At 41.3% G+C, this 12,616-nt stretch overlaps 1 protein-coding gene across 3 annotated transcripts in view; it reads right to left on the reverse strand.

Annotated features, from left to right (window-relative positions):
* MAPRE2 (microtubule associated protein RP/EB family member 2) overlaps window positions 1–12,616 on the reverse strand; it is a 56,027-nt gene that overhangs the window by 28,471 nt on the left and 14,940 nt on the right. For 2 of the 3 annotated variants that reach the window (XM_082753113.1, XM_082753114.1), the window contains exon 2: window positions 9,063–9,190. The exons of the other annotated variant lie outside the window; for it this stretch is intronic. In XM_082753113.1, coding sequence (XP_082609239.1) covers window positions 9,063–9,190 — 128 coding nt within the window. The remainder of the gene's footprint in view (window positions 1–9,062; window positions 9,191–12,616) is intronic. 3 annotated transcript variants of the gene reach the window in all.

Here is a 12,616-nt window from a genome sequence, read left to right on the forward strand (position 1 = left end):
ACGAAGCCTGATGCCAGACTCTTTCCCCAACAGGAGGATTTTATCACATCGACAAAAGCAATTTATTAAAATGCTCCTTCCTGAAGTGCAGAGGCAACATACAAATACAGACTGAACTAAACGCTACCAACTACAGAAAGAAGAAACTCCGTGACCCACAAATAGCAGAAGTGAAAGTTAAAAGTATCATTAAAGCTAACTGGGGCTACCTGATTTTAGACATCAAAGATGTCTATATACATGTACACAAATACACTTAATATATAGGCAATATTTATTTTGGATTTTGCCCCCTAAAGCCTGTAGCTGTCACACTGCATTAGGATGCCAGCGCAGCAGAACCAGGACACTGCCTTCTACGCTGCCAACTGTTGAGATTTCACGGAGGCAGCCGGAAAAGCGGGATGGTGGAAGTTATGCAAGACTGCAGTGCCTGCACTTCACAGCCACAGCACATAGGCACGCGGTCCTCTGCACGCTGGGCAGCACTTTAGGTCTATTCAACATACCGTGCAACTGATGCTTCACTGCAGCTGCCTGGGAAAGGAGCATCCTTAACATAACGTAAAGAACCGCAGTGGAGATAACGATGTCATGGCTTCTGACAGATAGCTCTTGCATAATTTACATGGACAAATGGGTTTTTATGCCATTATGTTTTATTCAAGATTTAAAAACCTGCATGTGTTCTCTGGGAAATAAAGCATACCCCCCCCCAAAAAAAAATAAAATAAAATGACCAAAAAATCCTCACCCCAAACCTAACAAATCTCTACACCACAGTACTACCTGCCCCAAACTGCCCTCAGAGTACATCTCTCTGTGACCAAGAAATTTTTGTATACATAAAAAAAACTTTTGTATACATAAAGCATAAACACTAAAAAAGAAATAGTATGAAATCTCTTCAAACAACAGATGGAAACTAAAGGTGGTGGCACTGCAGAAGAGACTATTGGATGTGGGAGACACGTCGATGTTAAAACCCTCCTACTCCATATTAGCAAACAAGCAATTTTGAATCCCTGTGCAAAACCCCTTTCATTTTTCCATCCAGAATATTGACACAGCCACCAATTATGAGAGAGATTCGCGGGCCAGATGCCAAAACCAACCCGCAAACACAATTAGTGAGCAGGAACTCCACGCTCGCTTTCACGGTGAAGGGCACGGCAGCAGCCCATGAGGCTCCATCCAGCTGGCACACCCGGCAAAAACCGTTCTACTTGACTTGCTTCTAATATTTATAGGAAAATAACGGGGCAAAGTCACCACGGTTAGTCTTGGTAGCATTGAATCTGGCGGGCACACTGGATGCTGCTGCTTCAGGCCGAGGGGAGGCCTATGACTCATTTTCTTCCCCTCCTCTCCAGAAGGAATTTCGCTGCGGCCGAGATGGAAAAGCCCAGCAGCACCGCTGGCTTCAGGCACGGCCGCGTGTGGCCGGCCGCACTGCCAGCCTGCTGCTTGTGCTGCTGGGTTTTAGTGCATTTCGGTGGGTTTGCTGGGCAGGCGGAGGGCAGAGGAGGGGAAGGGCTGCATTCAGATACAGCAAAGCCAAGTGAGAAGTGAAGAGGTTGTTGTTAAAGCTAGATTTTCTACTCTCTCTCTCCCATCTTAAGGCTGAACCATCCAAAAGTGTAAACTAGTGTTTTCTTGATAATAGAGATACTTCTGCTTCTGACTACTCCAGTCACAAGGAAATTGAAGGAGACAAATGAAATCAAGAGAACACCATTCACTGCAAGCTTTTACTGCTCAGAAAACCTCCTAAACTGCAGCTGAAGAGCAAGACTAGATCCTTGCTTTTTTGAACATGTATATTTATAACGTTTATAAATTAAAATCACAGTATTTGCACACTATGAAATACTACAATATGAACACAAGCACGCCCAAGTTAATATATGCCCTCTATAGGAGTTGTCAGGTCACTCCTTCACATCCTGTCCCTCCTCGTTCATCCCTCCAACCCTGCACCACATGGAGGAAAGACCTCAGCAAGTCACAAAAAACCACAGCAGACAACGTGGGAACACAAAGGGCCTGTGAAAAAGCAGGGCCTGTCTCAGTGTGTGGGTGCGTTAGTTTAGTCCTGAGGTCAAAACCACAGCAGAAGAAACTAAGCTCCAAACTAGAATTTTGCTGGAAACGTTTAATAGAAATTTTGCTCTAAAACCAGCATGCAATTCAAGCTTAAGCATTTTAACTGGGCCTCAGTTTGATTGCCAGACACTTATTTTTGAAAAAAAAAAAAAATAAATAAATAAAAAAATAAAAAAATACATTTGTGAAAAAGACTGACTGCACCTTTTTTTGTAATTATATTTTTTGTTTGCTTTAAGCTTTTTTTTTTTTTTTTAAAGATAACCTAAAAAAAAAAATCCCATCCCATTAGACAGAAATTCCTTCAAATTATTCATTCACTCCAAAGTTGCAACAACCTAACCACGCGTTTGGAAAATACAGCATTATTTGTACGCACATTAGTCATAAGTGCCTCGGTTCACTACAGCCATGGTTGCTAACACTGATGGGAAAATGCACACACCCTGTGTTTCTGTTGCTGAGGGAACAAAAAAAAAGGGCAGTAACTTGCAAGGAGCATGCATGACATAATATTTTTGATAAGAAATGGGGAAAAAAAGCAAAGGCCAGCAACCACTGCGTGTAGTACGGTGAAACTGTGAGCTTAGGTTTTGCTTCCAGCTTCCTAGAATCGCTTCCTTGGAAGTGACACAAGGGTAGGGACACAGCAGGTTTCTGATGTAGGTATCAGGGTATGGGCTTTTATTTAGATTTCAAATGTGTTCTTCCATTATGTCACTCTTACTGTTTTCTTAAAAAGCTGGGCATGTCTATGAGCATCATGTTGAGTTACCTACAGCCTGGGGTTTAAGCAATGCTATAGCTTGTGTAGAGCGCTCCATCAGAGGCCACCGCTTTCCCACTTGTATTTGCGCTTCTAGCAACACCTGCATGGCTGAGGACATGGGTCAACAAACTTCTGTTTCTCCAATAAACCAAAAACCACTGATTTAAGAGATTTCAGCCCATTTCCTGAATGGGCTTTTTTTTTTTTTTTTTTTTTTTGAATTTTCCGAACGCTTGAGCCCACTACAACTTACTGCCTTAATGGTAGAGAAGCCAGATGTGCATCAGTGAAGCAATGCTGGCTTGAGCTTTGCCCTTCCCACTAACAGTCTTGGGAGGGCACTTAAAAAAAATTAAATCCAGATTAGGATGCAGCCCTGCACTCTTGCAAACAGCTGCAGAAGCAGAGCTCCTGTAAGGGCAGAGAGATTGCCTGCACGCAGTCAGGAGCTCTGCAGAGCAGCACTGCCACAGAAAACAGCATCCAGAACTACCTGCCTCCTACAGACATTACCCACTGGGACTGAGGTGCATGAAACTGAATGATGTTTGCTTTGGAAACTCTGCTCACTGCAGGTGGGGCTGTTGCGGGAGGTAATCCAGGATATCCACTGATCGTTTTAAATAACGGACAGTGGAGGGAGGTTTCCCCTGTGCTAGCTTGTATTCTCTTAAATGCCTACCTCATTAAGCTCCTCATTAAAAACTCCGCTGTGCAAGATTTATACTTAATTTTTAGTAATAATTTTGGAATTCGTTAATTTTGAAATGGGCAGACCAGAAAACAAAAAACAAAACAAAAAACATGCACCAAGCAAAATCTAACAAGCTCTTTAAAAAGGGGGAAGATTAAGCAAGCAATGGCAAGTGACAACTTTATGAGTAATTAAACAGAAAGAGGTGAAAACCTCATTAAATTTCTATTCCTCCCAAATTCTGAATAACGTTAAATATATATATATATATATATATATATATATATGCATGTATGTATGTTGGCTGAATGTCTCAAGATACTGCTTTGCAAGCTTCCCCAGAAAGTTTTGGAAACGATCTTAAATGCGATCATCAACATCCATTATATCCCTCTAATCCTAAACATCATATGGAAGACATTAAAGAGTCATTTACACTGAGCATCCTCTGTGCTGCAGGACCCCAGAGCAACATGCCAGTTCCTTGAAACATGGCTTGGTTTCACAGTGCATCGAGCCTTGTTTTAATCACGTTTCCAAGCTGCTCTAGCGACCCAGACATTGCAAGGCTGGAAACTGGAAAAAACAACGTTGAAAGATGCTTCAGCTCAGCCTGCACTAACACACCAGGCTGTGCAGAAACCGTGTTGGCACCGAATGCCCCAGCAGGGTGCTATAATGCAGATTTTAGTAATACATATAGGTTTATATAGACACTGGGCAAAATACACATTCTGAGGCAGGAAAAAATGAAACAAATCCTGTGCATGTAAGTCCCTCAGAAGAAGGGAGCAGCTCTCCTCACTGTGACTCACCAGCCATCGCAAGAGACAGTGGCCCATAGAGACTGTGGTGAAGCTCTCCCCAAAATCCCAAGCCCTGAAGGCAGCACAAACCCACATGCAGAACATCTGCTGTGCCAGCACACTGCTCTCCTTGCTTCAAGGTGGCAGGTGAGATACCAAAAAACACATTCATACGGTGCTACATATGCTCACAGAAGGTACACCAACTGATATGTGGTACCAACTTCAATAGTAGCCACATGAAAAACACCCAATTGCAAAAACCGGGAGAGCATCAGAGTCTAAAATTTCAAAATGCTGAACCATATGCTCTTTCGACGGAATGGTCATTTATTAAAAGCCAGGGAGATAATAAAACATGGTTAATCCTTGTTCCTTGCACACAAATCCTGAAAGACAGAAGGTCTGCCTGCACTGGAGAGCAAACAGTTTGCAAGTTTGTAATTCTACTGGGAATGTTCAAATGGGTAGGGGGGGAAGACTCTGCATCTCCTTCACCTCAAAGGCTTGCATGAGCAGAGCTGAGACAGAAGTTATACTTCGCCTTAGGCTGCATTTTCTTTTCTATATCCATTCACCATTTCTAGTTTCCTTGCTCATAATTTGTATAGCTTGTGTACTTTGTTTATAATTGTATTGTTTTGTTTATAATTGTATAATGTATTATTTTGTATTACTTTGTTTATAATTGTATATGATTATTCCTTTATATGTGATGTGTAAGCCCTCTATAGTCTCCTGCAGCATTCCCCTGCCTGACTCTTATTTTGAATATACTCTCGTGCAGCAGCCAAACACTCCTGAAAAGCCTTGTAACAAGTTCACTCTGTATTCCCTACAGATGAAAAATGGCCTTAGTAAAGAAAATTCAGTTATAAGCTATTTAGTCAGAATTGTTTTTAAGAAGCCACTGTGCATTCATTACAAAAATAGCATGACTCCCAAGAAACAACTAGTGACATAATTCATTTGAAACTCTTATTCCCCATGCTTATGGGTGTTGCACATGGGGCCCTAATACATTAAGTCTTTTCAGTTTTTCCTCTATTATTCTTCACTCAGCAATACCAAATTAAATGCTCCCAAAGCCTACTGCCCACCTAAAGGCAAGGCTCGCTATGCCTTGAATTATAAATATGGATCATATCCTTCATTTCCATGCTAACAGTCTCCCATGAAGCCAAACCTAGAGACCAAAACTGACAAAATGACACTCACCTAAAGCTTAGGGAAATGCTTTGCTGCGAGATGCTTGGGGAGATTGTCTCGTGTTGTCAAAACTAAATTACCAGAGGAGCTGCACACTAAATGTGGGCTCTCTGGTGCTGCATCCATCCATAACCTGGCCTTTTTGGCACATCACAACTACAGCAGGCATTCAGAAAGCTCAGGGGAGCATTGCTCGGCCTATTTAGCAAGGACAAACACAAGACTCATGAAGTATACAAACACTTTATGACTAATCCAGACTCTTCCTTTGCCACCTCTCATCCTAGCTCTGCTCCTGTAACTGGCAATGGGGGAACAGGCTGGTACTTCCCCTGCACGTGTACTACCCAAGCTACTTCACAGCGGGGCAATGAGGAAAAAAAAGAAGGGCTGACTGTCTTTTCGTTATTACAAACTGTCAGGTTAAGCTCTAGGTATGCCTTTCAGCTCTGAATAAAGCCCTCAAAGGCAGAACATCACATTATTCCTTACTGCTTAAGCTTGGATTGACCAAAATTATCGCTAGGCTGGCTGCAAAATGTAGGCACATGCGAGGTCTCACAGGTGCTGGAGATGGCTGTACAGCACATACAGTTGGCTCAAGCCTCCTGAAAGTAAAGCCTCTGAGCTTTACATCCAGACTTAGCACCCTCAACCCCTCCTGCCTCACTTTGTGTGGTCTTGCATTTATCTTTTTCTGGCCTTTCGATTGCTCCTTGTTAGCAAAAATGAACAAAAACTGAATAGGCATATCACAGCATGACCAATTTTAATGCTTTTTTTCTTAAAAGCTGGTTATAAAAATTCAGTTGCAGTGGCTCTGAAGTTCACCATTAATGCTGTGAAATGCTTCACAGTGTTACAGAGGTTCCCACATGCTCCTTCTCTTTGAAGTCTCTGAGAAATTCTCATGTTTTACGGAAACTAATGTTAAGCTGGATGAAGGCTGCCAACGCTTTAAGGAGCATCAGCCAGAGGAATGCCAGGAAGAATGAATTAGTTCGGCTGCTCTCAGGCTCTGGTCCATGCTGCGCCTGCTGGTGCTTTGCCTGCTAGCTGGCCAGTCGCTTCTGCTACTGCCCCTCTTCCTTCTGTCTTGCAAACTGCACTAGAAGTACACTAAATAAACTATCTGTGCATGAAAAACTACTCATTGTTCATGTGCTGTACTAAATTAAGTAGAGACAGATTCCCAAATTCCATCTCTTTACTCCCTGCAAAGATGTCCTGCATCAGCATGTGACAAACTGCAGTCTCAGATGGAAAGGACAACCACCAGTAGGACTGCTGGAGCACTGCAGACACCAAAGCACAACAGAGTTTAGCAGAGTTCATCAGTGCAGAGATGGAAGTGCTCTGGAGAACAGAAGGGACTGCGCTAGCAGGGGAGAACGCTTCTTCAGATAAGCAGACATTAAAACCCATTTGTGGACTTATCAAACATCAACCTAAAAGTAACAATGCATGCATATCTGGACTATCAAACCAAATGGTGAAATTCAAGTTTACAGGTTTGACCCATTAGGATACAAACATCACAAAAGCATCAAGTAACAACAGCAATTAATGCAAACCAGGAAGTTCTAAAGGAAGAAAAAAATAATTTTACGCAGGATGGAGTAAGAGCTCTTAATGAAACAACCTTTTTTCAGTCCTTCCCTTGTGGTATGCCCTAAAATTCTCACTAGAGGTCACAGAAACAGTTGTGTAAGAAGCTGTGCAATGAAATGGGACAGTGCTTTTGTGACAGTTCCCATACTTTTCTCCTGTCTGCCTAGCTGAAATCTCTCTCAATCCGGCTCTTAAGCATCTTTAACTTGTATTCACCATAATCTGACTTCTTTTAGATCACCTCTTCCTTTTTTTTTTTTTTTTTTTTTTTAAGCCCACACACATTTAACTTGGAGAATTCACTTCAAAAGCTTCCTTCCAACTACTTAAGAGCACATAAATAGCTATGGAGGAACAAGTCAATAACATGGCTAGTGTACTTCCTGTTTCAAACAATGGCAAATGTAGGGTATTTTAAGAAGAAAAGGGACATTTTCATCCATCTTTCCATCTCCTCATATATATATATATATACACACATACCCCTATATAAACACACACGTGTGCACATCCCAATGCGTATATTTCCTCTGTGTGTAATTCACAGAAAAATAGATTGACTAACTTCCGGACCTGTAAATATAGGTCCGGAAAAAAAAAATATATAAACAACTAAGTGCAACATTTCAGTTCCAAGCTTAGTAATTGTCAGAAAGGTTATTTCCCATGTTCTGTGTCTTTAATTACTCATTTTTATCAGTTACTTGCACGCACTTTACCCTGTACTTCTTCCACCTTGGTTTTATAGGCATTGTGAATTTAAATATACAAGACTGATTCTGCAGATGAGATTAAAAAATAAACAATATGCTACAAGGACGTCATCATCTAATGATTTTCTGAACCTTTCAGAGAATATCTACGAGACTGAAATTTTACCCAGAATGGTAGGTAAATTCACATATTTGAATATAAGACCCCATTTATGCATTTCAAATGGACCACTAAATAGTTGAACTGTGGTAATGTGGTTTCAGTTCTATGTACTTAGAGCATTGTCTTCATAAGTCAGATATTCCCAGCATGTCATTTGTCTGGAAGTAGCAATCTTGCTAGATCTCCTCCAACACAAACATCTTCAAATTTAAAAATCACAGCAGGAAATCAGAAAGAATCGCTCCCTGGGGGCATCTGTACTCTCAGTAAAACATCAGCCTTTCTCTGTGTCATTTCTAGTCATCAGCTAGTTACAGACCCCGTTGTTTAATATGTATCTTGTAATTTCCACTCTGATTAACCAGACTGGCCAAAGTATTCAAACCATTACTTTTTCTTAGTGTTCATTACCAAATTTATTTACAAGAATTCAGTTACATTTAAAGGGAAACGGGCAGATTTTCTTGGCAAACTTCTAAAGCACCTTACAGCAGTTAAGTGTTGATTCCCTCAAACCTATGTTTTTCTTCACAGCCATACACATGATCATCTGCAAACACCAGCAGGGTTTCAGGACCCTTCCCCGGAAGAAACAGGTGCTGGAGAACTTTGCTCACTTGGGTTTTCAGTAATCTATATCACTTTTTAGCTATGTCCACTCAACATTTGAAAAGTTACCACCCTAGTAGCTTTAAAACACATGAAAAAAATCTTATCACTATTCTTTTCTTACTCAGTCAACCTTTTTATTACTTCTATGCAACTCCTGCTACATTCGTCCTGTTCACCTCTGCATTTGCTATGCTTTCTCATGGCACCTTATCTTTCCATGATTAACATGCACACAAAAACTTTTCCTTTGTACACACATTAGTCTCTTTTCACAGAGTAACTGCTTTATGTCAAAGCTAGAAGTGATCTATTTTCAACAAATCGGGCTTTTAAAGTGGTTTTTAAATAAACATTTGTAGGGCATGCAATACTTTCTTACCTGAACACAGTTGTTCGACTTTTGTGTAGTTTAAAGCTAGTATATCATTAACCCATGCAATGATGTCATGTCTGCTCATAGTCTCTTGGGTTATAGAGGTAGAGTACACGTTGACCGCCATTCCCCAGCTAAGAGAAAAAAAAGAACAGAAAAATATTTTTGACATTGTTTTCTGGTTACAGTGAATTCAGACTTGTTCAAAGAAAGAAGGAAAAGTTCCATCACTGCAGAACCTTTTCTCCTTTACTGAGAAAAGTTTAGTTTTGATGCCTTGACAACGTATAACCCTCTCAACGTCCTCTTGTACTCTGTGAATGCATGTCTCTTGATGTCATTGTGAACTTAAATAACCCACAAATGTACAGTATTCTCTGTAAAGCCAACAAAGGAGGAACAGAAAGAGTCAAACATAGCTTAAAGATATTAAGACAGAATCAGAAGCCTGGGATTCCTCTGTGCAGTGCTGTACAAGTACAGTGATTTGACACCTGTGCCTTAGTTTTTGCTACTGCACTGTGATCCAATTTCCCAAATCTGCATTTAATTTTCAGATAACTTATAGAAAATGTTCTACTTACTCAAATACCTATTTCTTACTGGGATAGGACCTTTTGGATAAGTAATTCAGTACCTAACAGTCACAGAGTTAACACCATAGAGCGAATCTGTTTTAAAATCTTACCAACCTTTATCCTGGAAGTAACTCAGATTCGCAACCCCAACTGTATGTTTGGAAAGCTGTTTCAGAGCCTGATTTCTCTAAATCATTTCCTGTCAGCTTAAACCCATTTGTTCTTCTGCCAGCATTATCCTCCAGCTCTAATGGCTTTTTCGTCCCCAGAGCTGATTTCATAACACGTTACAGACAGCAATCAGAGCCTGTCCCGATGCCCAGGTAGGTTAGATTAAACAAATCCATTTTTCCAGTCTCTTGCATAGTCAGATCTTCATTTGCTGGTCATGCCAGCAGTACTTCTCCAATGCAGCCGAGCAGAATTGCACTGTGTTCAAACAACATTTCAAGACCTTGGAAAAGGGCCCTTTACTTAGTATCTGCACAGTCACATCATTTCAAACATCTTCGTCTTAAATACACCTCTGTAGTTACTTAAGGTCTTTTTCTGCAAGTAGTTCTAATTCATTGTAGCATTTATCATCAGTCCCCAAGCGCATCTTACTGATTCTTATTTCCTATCATTCTACACTAGCCATATCTTTCCGTTGCAAGACATTGCTCAGAGAAAAGATGTGCGTATTCATGTTTATCTTACTGATACTTTCAAAGAGCTGAGCCAAGAACATTCATAAATAGAGTAAATAACATTCCCAAGACTAATCCAGGAAGTTCACTAATAACAAGCCATGTATGACACGTCTCAAAAATGATCATATAGTCAACAAACTTGCAATGTTATTCTTGAAAAGAAATGGTTTGCTGGGGACTCTACACCTTTGCCTCTAGCAACACATCCCATAGCTCACACCTGGCTGGCTCTGGTGTTAGCCGTGCCTCCCCCGCTGTAGACCTCAACTTTCTTTCTCAGTGAAAGAGAGCAGGACCTCCTCTGTGGGATTGGAGGCTTGCATGGATTATTTCCACTGAGATTTTGCAAAGATAACTGCTTGGAGCTTGATAAACAATTTTGCAGAAAACACCAAGACTGAAGGTTAACTCCATCTATTTTTAAGTATGCTGGAGCCACCTTAAAAAGCATACAAAAACAAAACAAAAACAAGAAAACAGCAGACTCAGTAGCATTTAAGTGTATAATTACATACAGCATTAAAGAATGAGATGATGAAATTACTAATATAGTTTAACTTTTTATGAAACAAATTTTTAGAGGCACAGAAGGTTGTTCAAATTGTTCGTATCTACTGTCAAAGAGATCCAAATCCCCTATAATTTGCCTTGGCAAGGGGGTGGGGAACAGGCCAGTAAGAGACAGCAGGCTCCAAAAATTCATGCTCTGATAGTCAGGGTGTGACAGAGCCAGCAGTGCCAGGAATTCACTCAGAACCAGGCTGCCCCTCGACCCACTTCTGTTCTGAAGTATGGAAGAAACCAGACTGCCCTCAGCCTTCCTGCGGGCTCCTGGACACGACGACTGATTGTACCAGCACAGCACTGAACTCACTGTGACAGTCAGCAAAGGCTGTTTTCTTGGCACACGTAAGTGCTTGGACTGAACTGAGAGCTGGGAACAAAGTTTAGAAACAGGGAGTGCCCTTTTATTCCTCAAACTACCTCATCATGGCTCATCCTGAAAGCTTAGCTTCAACATCGGGATGGAAGAGGGACTGAACAGGCAAACAGCATCTGAAGGTTAAAACATCATCTTTAGTGTTTTTACTTTATTATTTTCAGCCTCTTCATGTAGATAGGAAACTAACAAAGACACTGTCACTACTAAACTGACACATTAGATGCTGTTTATAAAGTCAGTTCAAGTAACAACTTAATAGTGAATTTAACATTGGCTTAAGATTCAGAATAGTGAGTTTGATATTAAACCAACAGTTTAATAGGGAACAATCCACCAACTCTAAAGAAGCCAAAGATACTTAGATGATAGCATTGAAATAGTGCTGCACCGGATTTGTAGTTGTCTTTAAGTCATCCAAATTTTAATTGGCCTCTTTTGGCCAGGCAGAAGTCAGAACGAGCACGGGCTGCCGGCAGTGAAAGCACCAAGGCTATCCTGCGAAAAAGATCAAGAAATCCCCATGCAGGAAGGAAGCAGAAATTCCCTCATTGCACTCTTCCAAAAGCAACTGCGGAGAGGAATGCCTGTCTTGCTGCAAGTGACGGGAAGGCAAACAAGCTCCCTGCCACACAGGATGGAGGGCTCCACTTCAGGAAACACGTAAATGAACAAACACAAGTTTTAAAATGTTACTCTGAAGGGTATCTGTAATATTACTTACGCTGTGCTCATAATAATTCCTTTCAGTTGTGATCTGTGGGTCAAGTAAAAGTTTATGCTAGTTGGTGGAGACAACAGCTTTACATCTGTATACGTAGGTATGCATGACTGGCTATCAATATGATTTTAAACAAAGTTAAGCAAAGTGAACCAGAATTTCTATTTAAGAAGTCAATAACATGCTGTCAATAACATTTATTCACATCAACCTGTTAACACAGGTCTGAATGCCCCACGGCTGCATCTGCTGGATGAGGCCACCACGTCCCTGGCGGTTTTGTCCCCCATCCTCCTCCAGCCACGACTTAAACCCCGCTAGGAAAGGTTTCCTTCATGGAACACACGCTCTAATTCAGTGCTCAGAGACACACACATCCTGTTTGCCACACAGACAGACCTTGGGGAAAAAAAAACACAAAAGGAAAATCCTAGGCAGAAGAGCTGCCATACACAGCGATGGGCAAAAATCCCGGTGCTTGAAATCCGCAGCTGGGGCCAGGCTTTCCTCGGTGACTCAGTGCCCGCGTGCTGAGCTATGTTGAAAACTCTGCTCGAGCCTGGAGCAGGGACAAACATCTGTAACGTGACGCACGAGGACAGCTGGGCAGGTGCAGACACAGCCCTTGC

This window comes from Aythya marila (genome assembly GCF_965140915.1).
Source record: "Aythya marila genome assembly, chromosome: 2".
Lineage (NCBI taxonomy): Eukaryota > Metazoa > Chordata > Aves > Anseriformes > Anatidae > Aythya > Aythya marila.